At 32.6% G+C, this 19661-nt stretch overlaps 1 protein-coding gene across 1 annotated transcript in view; it reads left to right on the top strand.

Annotated features, from left to right (window-relative positions):
• The window catches only part of LOC131415357 (coiled-coil domain-containing protein 178-like), a 112726-nt gene that overhangs the window by 65863 nt on the left and 27202 nt on the right, over positions 1-19661 (top strand). Inside the window, exons 7-8 of the mRNA XM_058556960.1 lie at positions 6354-6496; positions 9802-9955. Of these exons, the coding sequence (XP_058412943.1) occupies positions 6354-6496; positions 9802-9955 (297 nt within the window). The remainder of the gene's footprint in view (positions 1-6353; positions 6497-9801; positions 9956-19661) is intronic.

The raw sequence follows: 19661 nt of genomic DNA, 5'->3' as shown, positions 1-19661 counted from the left end.
ATTTTGCTTAGCATAATGCCCTCCAGGTCCATCTGTGTTGTCACAAATGGCAAGATGAAATTTTTTTTTATGGCTGAGTAGTATTCCATTGTATATATATATACTACATCTTCTTTGTCCATTCATCCACTGATAGGCAGTTAGGTTGTTTCCAAGACTTGGCTATCGTCAATAATGCTGCAATGAATATAAGGGTGCAAATATCTTTTTGAATTAGTGTTTTCATATTTTTGGATAAATACCCAGAAGTGGAATAGCTGGATCATATGGTAGTTCCATTCTTAATTTTTTGGGGAATCTCCATACTGTTTTCCCTAGTGGCTACACCAGTTCACATTCCCATCAGCAGTGTATGAAGGTTCCCTTTTCTCCACGTCCTCTCCAATACTTATTATTTCTTGTCCTTTTAGTAATAGCCATTCTGACGGTCATGAGGTGATATCTCATTGTAGTTTTGATTTGTATTTCCCTAATAATTATTGAAGTTGAACATCTTTTCATGGGCCTGTTTGCCATCTCTATATCTTCTTTGGAAAAATGTCTGTTCCAGATCTTTTGCCCATTTTTTAATTGGGTTGTTTGTTTTTTTGTTGTTGAGATGTATGAGTTTTTTATATATTTTGGATATTAACCCCTTTTCAGATATATGGTTTGCAAATATCTTCTCCCAGTTGTTAGGTTGTCTTCATTTTTTTGATGGTTTCGTTTGCTTTGCAGAAGCTTTTTAGTTTGATATAGTCCAATTTGTTTATTTTTTCTCTTGTTTCCCTTGCCTGGAGAAACATGGTATTCAAAAAGATACTGCTAAGACCAGCATTGAAGAGCATACTGCCTATGTTTTCTTCTAGGAGTTCTATGGTTTCAGGTCTTACATTGAAGTCTTTAATCCATTTTGAGTTAATTTTTGTTTATGGTGTATGATAATGGTCTACTTTCATTCTTTTGCATGTGGCTGTCCAGTTTTCCCAGCAACATTTATTGATGAGACTTTCCTTTCTCCATTGTATGTTCCTTACACCTTTGTTGAAAATCAGCTGTCCATAGATGTGTGGATTTATTTCTGGACTCTGAATTCTGTTCCATTGATCTATGTGTCTGTTTTTCTGCCAGAACTGTGCTGTTTTGATTACTATATCTTTGTAGTACATTTTGAAATCAGGGAGTGTGATACCTTCAACTTTATTCTTTTTCCTCAGGATTCCTTTGGTTATTCAGGGTCTTTTGTCTTTCCATATAAATATTAGGATTTTTTGTTCTATTTCTGTGAAAAATGTCATTGGGACTTCTATAGGGATTGCATTGAATCTGTAGATTGTTTTAGGAAGTACGGACCTTTTAACTGTGTTAATTCTTCTAATCCATGAGCATGGGATATCTTTCCATTTCTCTATGTCTTCTTTGATTTCTTTCAACGGTGTTTTACTGTTTTCACTGTACAGGCCTTTCACCTCTTTGATTAAATTTATTCCTAGGTTTTTTATTCTTTTTGTTGTGATTGTAAATGGGATTGTATTCTTAATTTCTCTTTCTGCTATTTTATTGTTAGTGTGTAGAAACACAACTTATTTTGTATGTTGATTTTGTACCTTGCAACTTTACTGTATTCGTTTGTTATTTCTAATAGTTTTCTGATGGATCCTTTAGGTTTTTCTAAATATAAAATCATGTCATCTGCAAATAGTGACAGTTTTATTTCTTCCTTTCCAATTTGGATCTGTTTTATTTCTTTTTCTTGCCTGATTGCTCTGGCTAGGACTTCCAATACTATGTCAAATAAGAGTGGTGAAAGTGGGCATCCTTGTCTTGTTCCTGTTCTTAGAGAGGTGGCTTTCAGTTTTTCACTGTTAAGTATGATGTTAGCTGTGAGTTTGTCATATATTGTCATATATTATGTTGAGGTATTTTCCTTCTATACTCATTTCATTGAGAGTTTTTATCATAAATTGATGCTGTATATTGTCAAATACTTTTTCTGCATCTATTGGATGATCATGTGATTTTTATTCTTTATTTTGTTAATGTGGTGTATCACGTTGATTGATTTTCAAATGTTGAACCATCCTTGCATTCCTGGAATAAATCCCAGTTGATCATGTTGTATGATCCTTTTATTGTATTGTATTTGATTTGCTAATATTTTGTTGAGGATTTTTGCATCTATGTTCATCAGCAATATTGGCCTATAATTTTTCTTTTTTTGTATTGTCCTTGTCTGGTTTTAGTATTAGGGTAATGTTAGCCTCAGTAGAATGAGTTAGGAAGTGTCCCCTCTTCTTCAATTTTCTGGAAGAATTTGAGAAGGATATGTATTAAATCTTCTCTGAATGTTTGGTAGAATGTCTGGTCCTTGACTTTTTTTTTTTAAGGAGGTTTTTGGTTACTGTTTCAATCTCCTTACTAGTGATCAGTCTATTCAGATTCTCTATTTCTTCTTGATTCAGTTTCAGAAGGTTATATGATTCTAGAAATTTATCCATTTCTTCTAGATTATCCAATTTATTGGCATGTAGCTTTTTGTAGTCTCTTATAATCCTTTGGATTTCTGCGGTATCCTTTGTAATTTCTCCTCTTCTGTTTCTGATTTTATTTATTTGAGCCTTAGCTCTTTCCTTTGATGAATCTAGCTACAGGTTTGTTAAGTTTCTTTATCTTTTCAAAGAATCAGCTCTTACTTTCATTGATCCTTTCTATTGTCTTTTTAATCTCTGTTTCATTTATTTCCACTCTGATTTTTATTTTTTCCTTCCTTCTGCTGATTTTGGGCTTCATTTGTTCTGTTAGGTGTATTGTTAGATTATTTGTTTGAATTTTTCTTGTTTTTCAAAGTGGGCCTATATTGCTATAAAATCCCCTCTTAGTACCACATTTGCTTTATCCCATAAATTTTGGCATATGTTATTTTCATTTTCATTTGTCTCCAGGTATTTTTTGATTCTTTGATTTCTCCTTTGATTTCTTCTTTGACCCAATAGTTGTTCAGTAACATTTTGTTTAATCTCTACATATTTGTGGCTTTTTCAGTTTTTCTTGTAGTTGATTTCTAGTTTCATATCGTTGTGGTCAGAAATGATGCTTGATGTTATTTCAGTTTTCTTAAATTTATTGAGCTTTCTTTTGTGGCCTAAGATGTGATCTATCCTGGAGAATTTTCCATTGCATTTGAAAAGAATGTGTATTCTGCAGTTATTGGGTAGAATGTTCTGTATATATCTACTAAGTCCATCTGGTCTAATGTGTCATTTAAGGCCAATGTTTCCTTATTGATCTTCTGTCTGGATGATCTGTCCACTGATGTGAGTGGGGTGTTAAAGTCCTCTATTATTATTTTGTTACTGTCAATTTCTTCTTTTATATTTGTTAATATTTGCTGTATGTATTTAGGTGCTCCAATGTTGGGCACATAGGTAGTTACAAGTTTTATGTCTTCTTGTTGGATTGTTCCCTTTATCATTATGTACTGCCGTTTTGTGTCTCTTCTTACAGTGTTTGTTTTAAAGTCTATTTTGTCTGATATAAGTATTGCTACCCCAGATTTCTTTTCATTTCCATTTGCATAGAATATCTTTTTCCATCTTTTCACTTTTAGTTTGTGAGTGTTTTTAGGTCTGAAGTGTGTCTCTTGTATGCAGCATATATACGGATCTTGTTTTTATCCATTCAGCCAGTCTATGTCTTTTGATTGGAGCATTTAGTCCATTTACAATTAAAGTAACTATTGATAAGTATATACTTATTGCCATTTTCTTAGTTTTTTCCTGAATATTTTTGTAGTTCTTCTCTGTTCCTTTCTTCCTCTCTTGCTCTCCTCCCTTGTGATTTGATGGCTTTCTTTAATGTTATGTTTGGGTTCCTTTCTCTTTATTTTTTGTGTATTTATTACAAGTTTTTGGTTTGAGGACTATATATCAGGTTAATATATAATAACCTATGTAAATAGCAGTCTATATTAATTTGATGGTCTTTTATGTTTGAACTCTTAATAAAAGCCCTACACTTTTACTCCCCCCCTCAGGTTTTACATTTTTATATCATATTTTACCTCTTTTATATTTGTGTATCCTTTAACCTCTTATCATAGATATAATTTTAGTACATTTGTCTTTTGACCTTCATACTAGCTTTATAGGTCATTGATCCACTACTTTTACTGTATATTTGTCTTTACCAACGATATTTTTTCTTTGATAATTTTCTTATTCCTGTTTGTGGTCTTTCCTTTTTCGCTTATGTAAGTTCATTTAACATTTCTTGAAAGGCAAGTTTAGTAGTGATGAAATCCTTTAATTTTTGTTTCTCTGGAAAACTCTATTTGTCTTTATGTTCTAAATGATAACATTGCTGCATAGAGTATTCTTGGCTGTAGTTTTTTTCCTTTCAGCACTTTTAATATATCATGCCACTCCCTTCTAGCCTGTAAGATTTTTGCTGAGAAGTCAGCTGATAACCTTATGGGGTTTCCTTTGTGTGTAACTTGTTGCTTCTCTCTTGCAGCTTTTAGGAATCTCTCTTTATTTTTAATTCTTGACATTTTAATTATAATGTACATTAAGATGTTGATTTCAACCCTCATGATGACTTTGATGGGTTCAAGACTTTGTAGAAGAGTAACTGCAGACGTGGTAGAAATAGCAAAAGAACCAGAATTAGAAGTCAAGCCTGAAGATGTGACTGAATTGCTGCAATCTCATGATAAATCTTTAATGGATGAGGAGATGCTTCTTGTGGATGAGCAAAGAAAGTGGTTTCTTGAGATGAAACCTACTCCTGGTGAAGATGCTATGAAGATTGTTGAAATGACAACAAAAGATTTAGAATAATACATAAACTTAGTTTAAGCAGTGGCAGGGTTTGAGAGGATTTACTCCAATTTTGAAAGAAGTTCTACTGCAGCTAAAATGATATCAAACAGCATTGCACACTACAGAGAAAGTATTTGTGAAAGGAAGAGTCAGTCAATGCAACAAACTGCATTGTTGTCTTATTTTAAGAAATTGCTACAGCCACCCCAACCTTCAGTAACCACCACCCTAATCAGTCAGCAGCCATAAATATTGAGGCAAGGCCCTCCACCGGCAAAAATATTACGACTTGCTGAAGGTTCAGATGATGGTTACGTTTTTTGCAATAAAGTATTTTTGAACTAAGGTGTGTACATTGCTTTTTTAGACGTAATGCTTTTGCACACTTAATAAGACTACAGTATCACGTAAACATAACTTTTATGTGTCCTGGGAAACCAAAAAATTCCTGCGAATCACTTATTGCGATATTCAGTTTGTTGCGGTGGTCTGAAACCAAACCTGCAATGTCTCTGAAGTATGCCTGTACCAGTCCCACACTGACCCACACCAAGAGCTTGCCTTGGAGATGAATTTGCCTCATATCATGTCACACTGGCCTTCGACCATGAGGCCACTACCCTGCAATGCCTGCAGGCTGCCTTTTTTAAAGGTGCTGACAGATTGAACACAGGATATTATTTATTGCTTTTATTCTATTGATATTAGGAATTCTATTTTGTTTCTTGAAGTTTTTGTTTGCTTAGCCCATCATCCTGGTATACATCTTACTCTCTGCCAAAACGTATACCCCTGTAGTCCTGGGCCTAAAGGAAAATCTTGTAGTGGTTACTACTATCTGTGCTATTCTGAGAATTAATGAAAATTATTATTTTTTCCAGGAGGCAACTGCCTCATATTGATTCACCACTTGACCCCCTGGGGAAAGGACTGCTCACTCCCTAGTGCCTTCTCCTTGTGCCAACTTTCCACAGCACATCCAGACCTGTAGTTCCAACCATAACCACTACAACCACCTTTCTCTGTAGTTTGACAGAGAAGGGAAAGCTGGAAAGAGAAGGAAGAATATTTATTATATTTGATAACTAATAAAAACAATAAAAATGGAATATTTTGCACCCTTACATTAAAATAATATTGGTTATTCCTGAGTGAGAAGATTACAAGTGATTTTATTTCTTTTCTTTTTTTGTCTTTGTTTTCTGATTTTTCTACCATAAAGTGTTATTTGAACAATAAAAACAATAAAAAGTAGCAGTTTTTTTGTAGGTGAAAGATAGTGATTTTATTCTCATCATGTTAGCTGGGATATTGAAGTTATTTTATTCAATAACTTTTATACATCCATAGTGTTGATGCCTTTCAGGGTAAAGGAAACCTGAAACTCTGCTGTGCTGAGCAATAGACTAAACATGGAAGAAAATCAATGTAAAGAACTTTTAAACTAAATTAAAACTACTCTAGGTTTAAGTCCCTTCTCTGATCTTACTTGTGTCTGATTCTTTTAATTAGCCATTAAGTGCATATATTAGCGAAAATATTTTTTATTTCTAGGTCATGGAACTATACAAAAAAGTTCATGAAGAACTTGAAGAAGCTATAGAAAACTGCAAAAATGCCAAATTGGATGCTAAAAAATTTAGAGAAGACATGGAAAAAGATATTCGTGATTCCAAAACAAAAATAGAAGCCTACAAGTAGGAATTTTTCACAATTACTTATAGCATTTAAAAGTAAAATATTAATTAAAAGTGTAATTTATATTCCTGTATAAAAAATTCTGACAAAGAGAAAGGAATCTAAATTATCCATATTTATCTTATCACCAAATTTATATATAAATTAAAATATGTATCTTTTACATATGTAAATCTACATGTGTAGAAATTCCTAAAACACTGTTTTTCTGTGTCATTTTAAAGCTCTTCATACATATTGCCAAATTGCCTATGGATATGGTATAACAATATATATCCATGCTATCTATGTGCAAAAATGACTAAAAATATTTTTGCAGCATGGGATATTATTAAAAACAAATTATATAGCCTTGCATTAATTATAAACCTAGCATCTAATTGCATTTTAACTTGCATTTATTTGATTTGATTTATTTGATTTCTAATAAAAGAATATTTTAAAATATGTATAGACTACTTATATTTTGCATATTAGTAATTGAAGTATTTTTTATTACATTTTTGATGTGTCTGTGTTTTATAATACATTAGTCCCCCCTTATCTATGGTTTTGCTTTTCACAGTTTCAGTTACCTGCAGTCAATCTTGGTCCAAAAATATTAAATGGAAAATTCCAGAAATAAACAATTCATAAGTTTTAAATTGCGTGCCATTCTGAGTAGCATAATAAAATCTCAACCTGTTCTGCTCTCTTCTGCTTGAATGTGAATCACCCCTTTGTCCAACATATCCAGGTTGCATATGCTACCTGTTTGTTAGTCACTTAGTAGTCGTCTCAGTTATCAAATCGACTGTAGCAGTATCACAGTGCTTGTGTTCAAGCAATCCTTATTTTACTTAATAATGGCCCCAAAGTGCAACAGTAGTGCTGCTGGCAATTTGGATAGGCCAAAGAGAAGTTGGCATTGTTATCGTTGTTATCTCTTACTGTGCCTAATTTATAAATTAAACTTTATCATAGGTATGTATGTATAGGAAAAAACATAGTATATATAGGGTTCGGTACCATCTGTAGTTTCAGGCATCCACTGGGGGTCTTGGAACATGTATCCCCTGTGGATAAGGGGGGGACTACTGTATTCTTCTAATTCCTCTTATTGGCTTTAAATTCTTTATGGTTCTTTGTGACATAATAATATTCTTATTTATTCAAATTGATCAGTGATTTAGTATAGAAAAACTCATATTCATTATGGAGTTAGAATCAAGTAAATGAATAAATCATATTCATTATGGAGCTAGAATCAATCAAGCAACATGAAGAACACAAAATTTATACACAATCTTATGATCTAGATAATATCCATTTATTAAGATGTTTATATTTCCTCATGTCCAATGTCTATTTCATCATATGCTTAAACATTACCTATTATTTAATAAATAAATCACTTTTATAACTCATCTGATTTGTTATATCTTCATTGTCATTCAGTTACCTATATTTGCAAATTTCATCATGATTCCTTTTTTGACCTATGGGTTATTAAGGAATATATTTTCAAATTTCCATGATGAATTTCTAATTTTCTAATTATCTTTGTATTATTGCTTTCCAGCTGACTTGTATTTTGGTCAGGGAATATTATGTAATTTCAACCCATTGGAAATTGTTGAATCTTAATTTTTGGCTCAGTGACATGGGTTTTTTTAAAAAATATTCCTTGCATACTTGAAAATACTCCTTGTGTAAATACTTGACTAATTGAATATATTGTTCTTTACTGTTTCATTAGGTCAAGTTTACTAATAATGGAGGTTAATCTTTGTATATCCTTGCTATTTCAAGTATGGTCTGTGGACCAACAACATCAGCATTACCTGGGTTCTTGTTCAAAATGCAGAATCTCAGGCTCAATTCAGACCTATTGAATATGAATCTGCACTTTTAAAAGATCCCAAGGTGATGTTTGAGACGCACTGTTTCATATCATTACTGATTTTTACTACTTTTTCCTGTCAAATATTGAGAAAAGTGTGGTAAAATAGTCCACTTTGGTGGTATATCTGTCTACATCTTTTTATTTTTTTAATTGCATCAGGTTTTGCTGTAGTGAGGTTGTATCTTTCAGTTTCATTTGACTCTACTCCTAAAATCAGGTTTAGAGCATGAGAACCTGGGCCAATTCAATAAGCACACCCTATACTTATTGGCCATTGGCATTTATTTTCTTGTGAATTTTTGTTTATTTTCCCTGCTCATTTGTCTATTGGGTAGTTTTTCTATTTGATATTGGTTTGTAGGATTTTATTTAAGAGATCTTGGATCTCTTAAATGGGTTTCAATTAAATCTCTCAGTCTGTTGTTTTGTTTATGGTGTCTTAAAAAAAGTTGCAGTTATCTGTATTACTTGCTGATATTTTATGAAAATGATAATTTTGTCATTTTCTCACTGTACTTTTTTCATGTATTAAACCATAACACCATTGTCTAAAGAGACTTATATTTGGAATTTGTTTTCTAAGTACCAGGTAAGATAAAGGCTTATGTGGTTTACAGATTAGCACTGGTCTTCTTTCCAGAAAGTCACATAGAAACAAAGAACTCCTGGGCAATTGCTTCTCTTTAAATAAGCCCCTTGTGGGGCTGGCCCGTGGGCGCAAGCGGTTAAGTGCGCGCACTCCGCTGCAACAGCCCAGGGTTCGCCAATTGGGATCTCGGGCTCGCACCAACGCGCTGCTTGGCAAACCATGCTGTGGCGGCGTCCCATGTAAAGTGGAGGAAGATGGGTATGGATATTAGCCCAGGGCCGGTCTTCCTTAGCAAAAAAACAGGAGGATTGGCAGATGTTAGCACAGGGCTGATCTCCTCACCAAAAAAATAAATAAATAAATAAGCCCCTTGTTTTCCTAAGCTGCACTTTTCCCCATTTTACCTCTAAGATTGTGAGCGAGACAAAACAGTAGACCAGGGCTTTAATAATATGTGGTCTTTTCACTTCTACATCTTCTTCTCTCCTATTTTTCTTGCCTCTCTATCCCTGTACGACCCAACTTCTGAATCATAGGTGCTTAGGTCTCTCACCTGAAATCAAATCAAAAAGTGATTTATTTTAAATAATTTACAAATCACTTTTCTCTCAATTCCTTTCCATTGGAAACATGAATACTACTGGTGAATTTTTTTCTCTCTATTTACTTCTTGATATCTAAGTGGTGCTTTTCAGGAGTTGCTTTGGGACGAGAGAAATTTTAGGAATAGATAAATTCCATTGATTTACATTGTTAATGTAAATCAGAAGCTAATTTAAATATAATTTTGCTTTCAATACGGATAAAAGCAACTATTTTTTTTTTCTTAGGAAAGAGTTAGATAAACTTAACAATCTACGTATTCACTACTCTTCATCAATACAAAATGTTAATTTTACTATTGAGGAGAATGAAGAGGCAGTGACCGAAGTATTGAAGGAAACAAAGACATCAACAAATGAATTATCTTCGTTATCAAAAACGGTGAGTTTTCATATTTAAAAATTTTAAAAATACTGATTTTAGTTTTGAGCCATGGCTATTAAAATGTATTCTCTGACAATATTTAAATAGCAGTTATCCAATTCTTTGTCTATATTGGTTTTCTATTGCTCGTAACAAGTTACCAGAATTTTAGCAGCTTAAAACAGCACGAATTTATTATCTCCGAGTTTCTCTGGCTCATGACTCAGCTTGTTCCTCTGCCCCTGGTCTTCCAAGAATGAAATCAAGGTATCAGCAACCCTGCATTTCTTTCTGGAGGCTCCAGGGTGAATCTGATTTCAGACTTAGTCAGTTTTGGCAAGATTTAGTTCCTGAGTTTTAGAACTGAGGTCCTTATTTCCTCGGTGGCTGTCAGCCTGGGATCGTTCTCAGTTTTTAGAGGCTGCCTGCATTCCCTGGCTGGTGGTTCCCTTCATCTTTAAACTAGGAATGGTGGGTTGAGTCCTCTCGGACTTTACCTTATGACTCATCTTTCCTGCCTTCCTCTTCTGCCACATCTCATTTACTATAGTAAAAGGAAATAATAAAATGGTAAAAAGAAATAATAGTATAGTAAAAGGCAATAATATACACATTACTGTATCAATTTGCATTCCTACCTAGAGTTAAAACTACATGTGCTTTTTTTTTGCCACTTTATGTCTCTTTATATCTCATTATGTTTTTTTAAGTTATTCCATAATTATTAGTGAAACTCAGCATATTTTAATGGCTTTTGGGGGATCATTTGTATTTTCTTTTCCATGAAAAGCCTACTCATTATTTTTCCTCTATAAGTTGAGTGATTATTTTTTTTATTGATTTGTAAGAATTTGTTGTATGTTATAGATACCACATATTTTAAAGTTATGTATGTTAAAAATATTTTCACCCAATCTTCTTTCATTTCTGTATAGTAACTTCTGGTGAATTGAGAAACTTAAATTTTAATGTGGTGAAAGTTATAAATATTTTCCTTTGAGCTTGGAGCTTTTCTGAACTTAAGAAATTTTTTTTACCTCAAAGTCAAAAAAATATTCTTTGGTATTTTATTCTAAGTGCTTTGAAATTTTGCTTCTCATATTTATACACTGCTTTTAGATGAAACTATGTTAAAAATATTTGAAATTGAGTTTTTTTTCTCGTTCTATCTTTTATTTACAAGTTTGGAAGTAGTAAACTCTCTAGAATTTTAGGAAAGCATATTTCACTTGCCAGATGTGAAACATAATCAATAGGAAATTCATATACGGGTATGGTGTGAAGTGAGGTTCCAATTACATTCTTTTCTTATGTAGAAAACAAAGTGTTACAATATAATTTATTGTATTTGTTTGTATATTAATGTTCAGAGCCTTCTCTGTCACATATGAGGGTTCCATATTTGTGTGGATCTCTCTTTCCGTTCTCTTTTTAATTTGTCTGCTTAACCATCTTTACCTTGATACTTCATGTCTATGTTACTAAACTTCTATACTAAGGAGTTTTGATTATCTATTATGATGAGTCCCCAGTCTTATATTTCCTTATGCGTCTTAGGCTATTCTTGACCTTTGCCCTTCCATATTCAGTATTATCTTGTTCATTTCCTTCAGAAATTTTATTGGAGTTATGATTGGAGTCACATTCATTGGAGTCGTTATGGATTATATGATCAGGAAATGAAATCTTTATGATGGGGATCCCTAAATGTAAACATGATCTCTCTCTCCATTTATTTGGGTAGTTTTTCTAAATTGGAACTTAACCAATTTCCTTGGAACTTTGTAGAAGGCAAGCTCTCTCTGCCAAATCAGCCTGTGATCAGTCTTGGACAAATTAACCCTTATATCTCCACTGAATTTTAAAATTATTTCTTAAAAATTGTTTTTTAATGTAATTCTTATTTGTTCATAAAGGTAGTCTATATAGTAGATATTATTTAAAATTTGTTAAGGCTTAATTTGTGTCCTACTGTATGGGTAATTTGCATAAATATTTTATTTGGGAAAAATGTTTTCTCTGATAGTGGGATACAATTCTAAATAGATTTCATTTTGTTAGCTGTGCTAATAGTGTTATTTAAATCTTTTATATTTCTAATTTATTTTCTGACTGATTTGTCAATTACTGTAAGAGCTGTATTAAAATATCTCAGTATGATAATGAATTTCTTTATTTTTTTCCATTTTTTCTTTCCATATTTTTGCTTCATATAATTTGAAGCCGTGTGTTTAGATGAAACTAAGTTTAGAATTGAGTTTTTCTTATGATATATTTTATTGATAAGTTTTTAAGTTATAAATTATTAGAATTTTTGGAATGTGTATTTCACTTACTAGAAGTGCAGCAAAATCAACATCTTTAACTTCTTCCTGAATAGTTTAAGGACTTAATGATTCTTTCCTGCATATATTCTATTTTCCATCATGTTATGCCTATCTTACTTAATCCCTGTATTAAGATTATGTCATTAATTTACACAATAAATGTTTGATTATGTTTATTCCTAGTTTAACATTTTGTGCACAACTCATTCGGTATATTAGACTTTCCTAATTGGCATTATTTTATTTCTTATTACTAAAGTATATCTTTTAGGATTCTCAAAATTTTTTTTACCTAAGAATGTCTTTATTTTGTTCTCGCTCATTCATGCAATATAGGGAATATGCACCTGACTTAATATGAGAGTGACTTAACATCACGGTGTAGGCAGTGTAGAAGAATCCAGAAATAGGCAAGGCTGCAAACATTAAACTAAAACACGCTGAGCTGAAGTGCCAGAAGGCAGGAGTTGGGATCTATGAGTTGGAAGAAACTGATTTTAAATAGATAGTAATATAAGTCTCTCTGCAATTTGCGCTTGTTTCTCTCTCCAGCTTCTCTCTTGCTACCCCTTTCCCTCTGACTCTGTTCTCTAGCTACTTGGAAAAACTGCAAGACCCCAGAACGTGCCATGAGCTTGCTTTCTTTCAGCTTTTCATAAATACTGTTTGCTCTGATTGTAATGTCAGTGTTCTACTCTGCTCATCCCCTCAATCCTACCATTGTCTGGCTGAATCCTCTCATTTTAAGCTTCAACTTGAAAGGAGGAAAATTCTTGGTAAAACCATCTCTTCACTTTCTTTTGTCTGCTTTGACCTCTAATTGCAGTCTGTGTTTACCTCCATACTGGTACTTATAACACCCTATTGAAATCAATGATTACTTGTCTACTTCTTTTTATACTGTAAGAGCAGGAGATGCATTGTGATTTTTGTTTTCTCTGCATAACTTGCACTGTGCCTGTCCCATATTGGGCACTCAATAAAATGCCATATGAGGCACTCAAAAAAAGCTGCCATATTCGGCTTCTCAAATGAGTGAGTTAACCAATGAACAAGTGAAAGAAAAAAAGGAAGGAAGGAAGGAGGGAAGGAGGAAAGAAAGGAAGAAAGGAGGAATAAATTGGGGGAAAAAACCTCTTCACCTCGTGAGCTTGGAAAGAACTTGGTGAAGTGGAGTGTAGAGTGTAGATATGCAATAATCCTTGATGATTTAAAAGAATGCATGTAGTTTTCCTACGTATACTTTCTTTCCAGGCACTACTATAAGCATCAGGGAACTGATGGCACAACTGATAAAAATTTTTTAAATTATATAGTGTTTATAGTTAAAATTACGTAGTGTTTTCAAATAGTTGTGCCTGAATGTTGGCATCTATAAAAATATCACTGCTAATAAAATATTTTCAAGGAGGGAAAATTCATTCACTAAACCTACAATCACTTTTTATTTCTTTGATTATCTCTAAAATGGCAAGTCTGGCCCTCCATAACAAAATGTTATTTTTGATGAGATTTTGTGAATGTATTTATAAGGTTAGTAATATTTTTCAATTATAGAAATCATTTAGGGACTGTCATACTTTCTAGGGAGATGAGAACATGATGAAGTTTAGATATATTATTTTTTCTGTATTTTGCTCATTATAAAACCCTTTAAGCTAGATTTTCAAAGAGCGCATATTAAGCACTCAATTAAAAGCAATGATGTGCATCATTTCCGTGCATTATTTTTTGGTATGCAATTGAAACTTCTAGTTCAAGAGAAAAATAAAAGATTTGTGCTGCCTAATTGCACATACAACCTAACTGATTTTTTAAAATTTCAAGGCATATCGTGCTTCCAATTTAGAGTATTTACTTCATTAACATACACTTTTCTCTAATTTGTGTTGTCATTGTATCGATGAAAACACATTTTTCCCTTCTCATTTCTACACTGGTTTTTGTAAACCAGAAAATATCTTGAAATTGGTTAAGTACTTTAAAAATGTTGTCAAGATCAACTTCTTTTTAAATGTAAAAGTAAAGATTTTCTGTAAATTCTTTTCCCATGTTTTCTTTGAAGTCTACTTCTCCCATAGTTCAGGAAATTTTTTTTAGAATATAATTTTATTATCTGCAACTCTTAGTTTCTTGTGATATAAAAAGACAGTCATCTACATTTCATTTTATTCAGTCATTTATTAAGATAATAAAAAATGACTTTTAAAGATTTAGAAATCCTTTGTGATTTTCATATTTTATTGAACAATGACGGGCACACAAAATTATTTTTTGTAATTCAGTTTGCAGGTAAAAGTTATAAATAGGTGAATTCCTTTTGTATATATACTGATGTTTTCATATTTTTTGGATGTTGTTTTTGCTATGGAAATTTAATATTTATTACTAACTTATTGGTCTATACACTATATAATATAAATCCAAATACCACAAAACACCCATCGAGCTATGCCTTGTGATTCATCTTTTTTTTTTTTTTTGAGGAAGGTTAGCCCTGAGCTAACATCTGTTGCCAATCCTCCTCTTTTTTGCTGAGGAAGATTGGCCCTGGGCTAACATCTGTGCCCATCTTCCTCTACTTTATATGTGGGATGCCTGCCACAGCATGGCTTGATAAGCGGTGCGTAGGTCTGCACCTGGGATCTGAACCTGCAAACCCTGGGCCACAGAAGTAGAGCCTGCAAACTTAACTGCTATGCCTCCAGGCATGCCCCTTGGTTCATATTTTTACCTCAGAATCTTTTAAATTGAGCAATTTGTTTCTTAAAAATAGGTAAAGCCAGTAATTATTACTAATATTTTCAATCTACCAAATAGGAAAACAGTCTAAAGAGGCTGAGTGATTTTCTCATGGACACAGAGAAATTTTTTTTTTTTTTTTGTGACAAAGATCAGCCCTGAGCTAACATCCATGCTAATCCTCCTCTTTTTGCTGAGGAAGACCGGCTCTGAGCTAACGTCTATTGCCAATCCTCCTCCTTTTTTTTTCCCCAAAGCCCCAGTAGATAGTTGTACGTCATAGTTGCACATCCTTCTAGTTGCTGTATGTGGGACGTGGCCTCAGCATGGCCGGAGAAGCAGTGGGTCGGTGCGCGCCCGGGATCCGAACCCGGGCCGCCAGTAGCGGAGTGCGTGCACTTAACTGCTAAGCCACAGGCCGGCTCGAGAATTTTTTGATATTGTCTTTTTGTACAATATTTATGTGTAATATGATATATAAAAGTATATATTGCTAATTTTTTATCATATGATTTCAATCTCTAATGCATGTATTTTAGTGTGTGGCATATCTATAAAATATTAAGTAACATCTATGAAATTGGCTTTATTTCATTTCTTATTTTTAAAAAGTGCTTAAGGTTATTTAAATGTTGATTTCAAATATATGCTCATTATAATGTTAAAGATTTTTTAAATAAACTCAGGTTATATAGTCTATTAGGAATAGATATTGACTTATACAAAGTGCTTTGTCAGTAAGTATGAAGATGATTTTAAAGAGTTTCTCATTTGACCTATTGAAATGATGTATTATACCGTCATTTCAGTATTAAACCATTTTTAAATTCTTGGGATAAACTCTGGTTATGGTTTATTGTTCTTTTAATTTACTGCTAAGTTTGATTTGCAAGTATTTTATTTGATTTTATATCCATATTCATAAGTTTGTATTCCAGTGTTCTTAATTTGTGCTGTATTTGATAGATTTTCTTATCAGGATTGTGCTAGCTTTATAAAAATGAATTGTGAAGCTTTTCTTCCTTTCTTATTACCTGGAGAATTAATATAGATTTAAATAACTTTTTGTTGAAAGTTTGATAAAACACTTCGGTGAAAATATAACTCTGGTGTTTTTCTTTTTTTTATTTGAATTATTGTTTTATTTTTCATGGGTAGTTTTATTTTATCACATGATTAGGTTTATCAGGCTGTATATTTCTGACTCTTGAGGTTAATTTGTAATTTTTAATGGCCCTAGAAATAATCCAAATGTATTAAGATTTTCAAATGTATTATCATAAAAGATATAAAATGCTCTCATATTATTGCTTATCTCTTATTTCTAATTGTATATGTATTTTTCACTTTTTAAATTAGATTTTCAGATTTTTAAAAATTGAATTAAAAAAAATAGAGATGGTTCTTGGATTTAATAATTCTACAATTTTCCATCTTCTAAAATGTTAATATATGCTTTTATAGTTATAGTTTTCTTGTTTCTTTAGGCTTATTCTATTTCTTTTTACTTTTCACTTCTCTGTTTTGAATATTTAATGTTTTTTATTTTGTTTTTAAACCTTCCCTAAGAGTACAGTTGCATTTCCTGTTACACTTTGCAGCAAAATCCCTTGAAAGGATTTTCTATATTCACTGTCTCTGATTTCTCTCCTTGCATTCCCACTTCAGATTATTTCCAGTCAGGCTCTCACCACCACACAACCCTACAATTGCTGCTAATAGATCCTATTTTCCTCCTTATGACCCTCAGAAAATCTGGTGGGATTCATTACACAAACCATTTTCTAAAATTATTTTAAGGCCTTTTTTGAATGGCACAAATTCTTTAATGTTCATTCCTCAAAGTTTAAAATATACTCGTGTAAATAGAAGAAACTTTTGATCCATGATCTCACTGTCCAGATGTAGTCACTCTTAATATTTTGTTGTATGTAAACAGGCCTTATAATATATTTAAAAAGTATATTATCATATGCATACAAAAATCAATAACGTGTTTCTCCTTATATAAAAACTTATTTCAAAATTATCTTATATTTTACAATGTAATTTTAATGATTGAGAGTTCCTTAGACCTTTGTTATTGGACATTTATGAAGTTTTCAATTTTTGAGTATTATAAACAAAGCTATGAAAAATATTTCTAAAACTTTTAAGCATAGCATAACTGCTCATTTTAACAAAATAATATTGTGATGGAAAAATAATGAAAGTTGAATTATGGTATAGTCTTAGAAGCTCAAGTAAGAATCATATGCCTTATATTTTTGATAAGGCTTAAATGATTTGCCTGCATTTTCACGTTTTCCACAATTCTTAAATCTTAATTTTGCCTTTTTCAATTCACTTTTTTTTGTGTGTGTGTGAGGAAGATCGGCCCTGAGCTAACATCTGCCAATCCTCCTCTTGTTTTTTTTTTTTGCTGAGGAAGACTGTCCTTGGGCTGACATCCATGCCCATCTTCCTCTACTTTATATGGGATGCTGCCACAGCATGGCTTGCCAAGCGGTGCGTCGGTGCGTGCCCGGGATCCGAACCTGGGAACCCGGGGCTGCCACAGCAGAATGCGCGCACTTGACCACTTGCGCCACCGGGCTGGCCCCTCAATTCACTTTTTTAATGACAATATTTCCATTAGTTGAATTTCTTGCCTTTCATCTCATTAATCCTCTAGAGTTATTGTCTATGGAACTTGTATGGCAACTAGTTGTCAATTTAATATCTGAATTTATGCTATTCTTACTCTTTACCTAATATTATAGCATTAAATATTGTTAATGTTAGCATTGTTTCTTTGAATCTAAAAAAATTTTTGAATATCACTTTAAACATAACCAAAACTACATAATGACTCTTGGTGTTTACATTGTTTTAAATCCAGAGTTTTTTTCCCTTAATGTCATTTGTGATTTAATTTACTTATTCCTTAGAATAAAAATTCCTTGATTTTCTCTTAAGCAAACATTATATATATATTGTAAAAGAGATAGATTTTGGAAATTTTATAATTGACGTGAGTGAAATGGAGAGCTAAGAAAAGTTACTCCCATTGCAATAAATAGCACAGACTTAAAATCGCTATTATCTTGTATGCATTTGGTGTCTTATGATTAACTTTTAGATGAAACTATCCATTATGATTTTGTAAATATTATCTTTCTATATTGTCCAATGGATTTCTTGTATTCCACAATCTGCTCTTAGAGACATTCCTGTGTGTTAAGTACTTTAAATATTGGTTACTTCCAGTGGTATTCTTTAAAAGATAAAGTGTTATTGCACACTTAATAGACTACAGTATAGTGTAAACATAACTGTTATATTCACTGGGAAACCAAAAAATTTGTGTGACTCTCTTTATTGTGATATTCACATCATTGCAGTGGTCTGGAAGCAAACCCGCAATATCTCCTAGGTATGCCTGTATATGTGTGTGTGTATGTGTGTAGATATATGGATATAGATATAGATATAGATATAGATATAGATATGAATGAATCCCTGGCATACCTGGGAGACCCACAATGTTCTTGAGAATATTGTATCAGCAAAAACACTACCATCTGAACTGAAAGAGGCAGAGAGAGTATCAAGTAAAAGAAGGCTGTTGAATCCCCATGATTCTGCTGGTGGAAGCAGCTTGATAAAACTGTCCAGCTGCAAACATTTGGTACCTTTCATGAAAAAAGAAGGCTGAATCAGATGGTTAAACCAAGAGCCCAGAAGGTGGAACCCAGAGTCCGGAGGGTAAAATGATATTCCAGAGGGTGGAACTGAGAATGACAGGAGATTATTCTTACTCTTGGCTGAGGGCAGAAAAAGTCAGAGAGAGATAGCAGAAGGTAGAGTGAGAGAGACACAAAGCATGAGAAGCCATTGCTGACTTAAAAATGGAGGGGGCCACTTAAAAACTGTGAAAGGAAAATGAATTCTACCTACAACTTTAATGAGATTAGCAGTGGTTTTATACCCTAGAGGCTCTGCATAAGAGCCCAGGCCAGTTGAAACCTTCATTTCAGCTTGTGAGACCCTAAGCGGAGTACTTACCTAGCCCACTAGCGTTCTGACATCCAGAACCATGAGATAACAAATATGTATTATTTTAAGCCAATAAGATGATACCATTCTAATTTGTTCATTTCTCCTTTTGTGTCTTTTAAGAGTATTTTTAAAAGATTTCCTCATATAAGGTTTCCATATTTTTGAAAAGTTTATTCCTAACTAGTTAAATTATGTTATTAACACTTGTAATTGGGGATTTTCTCTTTCATTATTTCTCGTAACTGATTGTTTGGGTGTATGAAGTCAGTAATGCTAATTCATATTGTACTAAGTTACTGATTTTAAAATTATTTATGGCAGTTTTATCATTGTTTATCTTGGATTTTCCAGGGATGCTATTATTTCACTTACAAATAGAGATATTATTATTCCTTCATTATTTCTTATGCCTTTTAATTTTTATCTCTTATCTGATTACATTGGTTAATACATCCAGGACAATGTTAAATGGTTGTAGAGATCTTTAGCATCCTTGGTATGTCCTGCTCTTAATGAGATCGCTGCTAGTTTTTTTTCTTAAGTAAGAGGCTAGCTTTAAGATTCAATATGTATTTTATCATGTTAAGAATGTATTTATTAATTTCAATTTATTG

Source organism: Diceros bicornis, chromosome 16, assembly GCF_020826845.1.
Source record: "Diceros bicornis minor isolate mBicDic1 chromosome 16, mDicBic1.mat.cur, whole genome shotgun sequence".
NCBI lineage: Eukaryota > Metazoa > Chordata > Mammalia > Perissodactyla > Rhinocerotidae > Diceros > Diceros bicornis.
The sequence above is the reverse complement of the archived record's forward strand: the minus strand, read 5'-3'. Positions and strand labels throughout refer to the sequence as shown.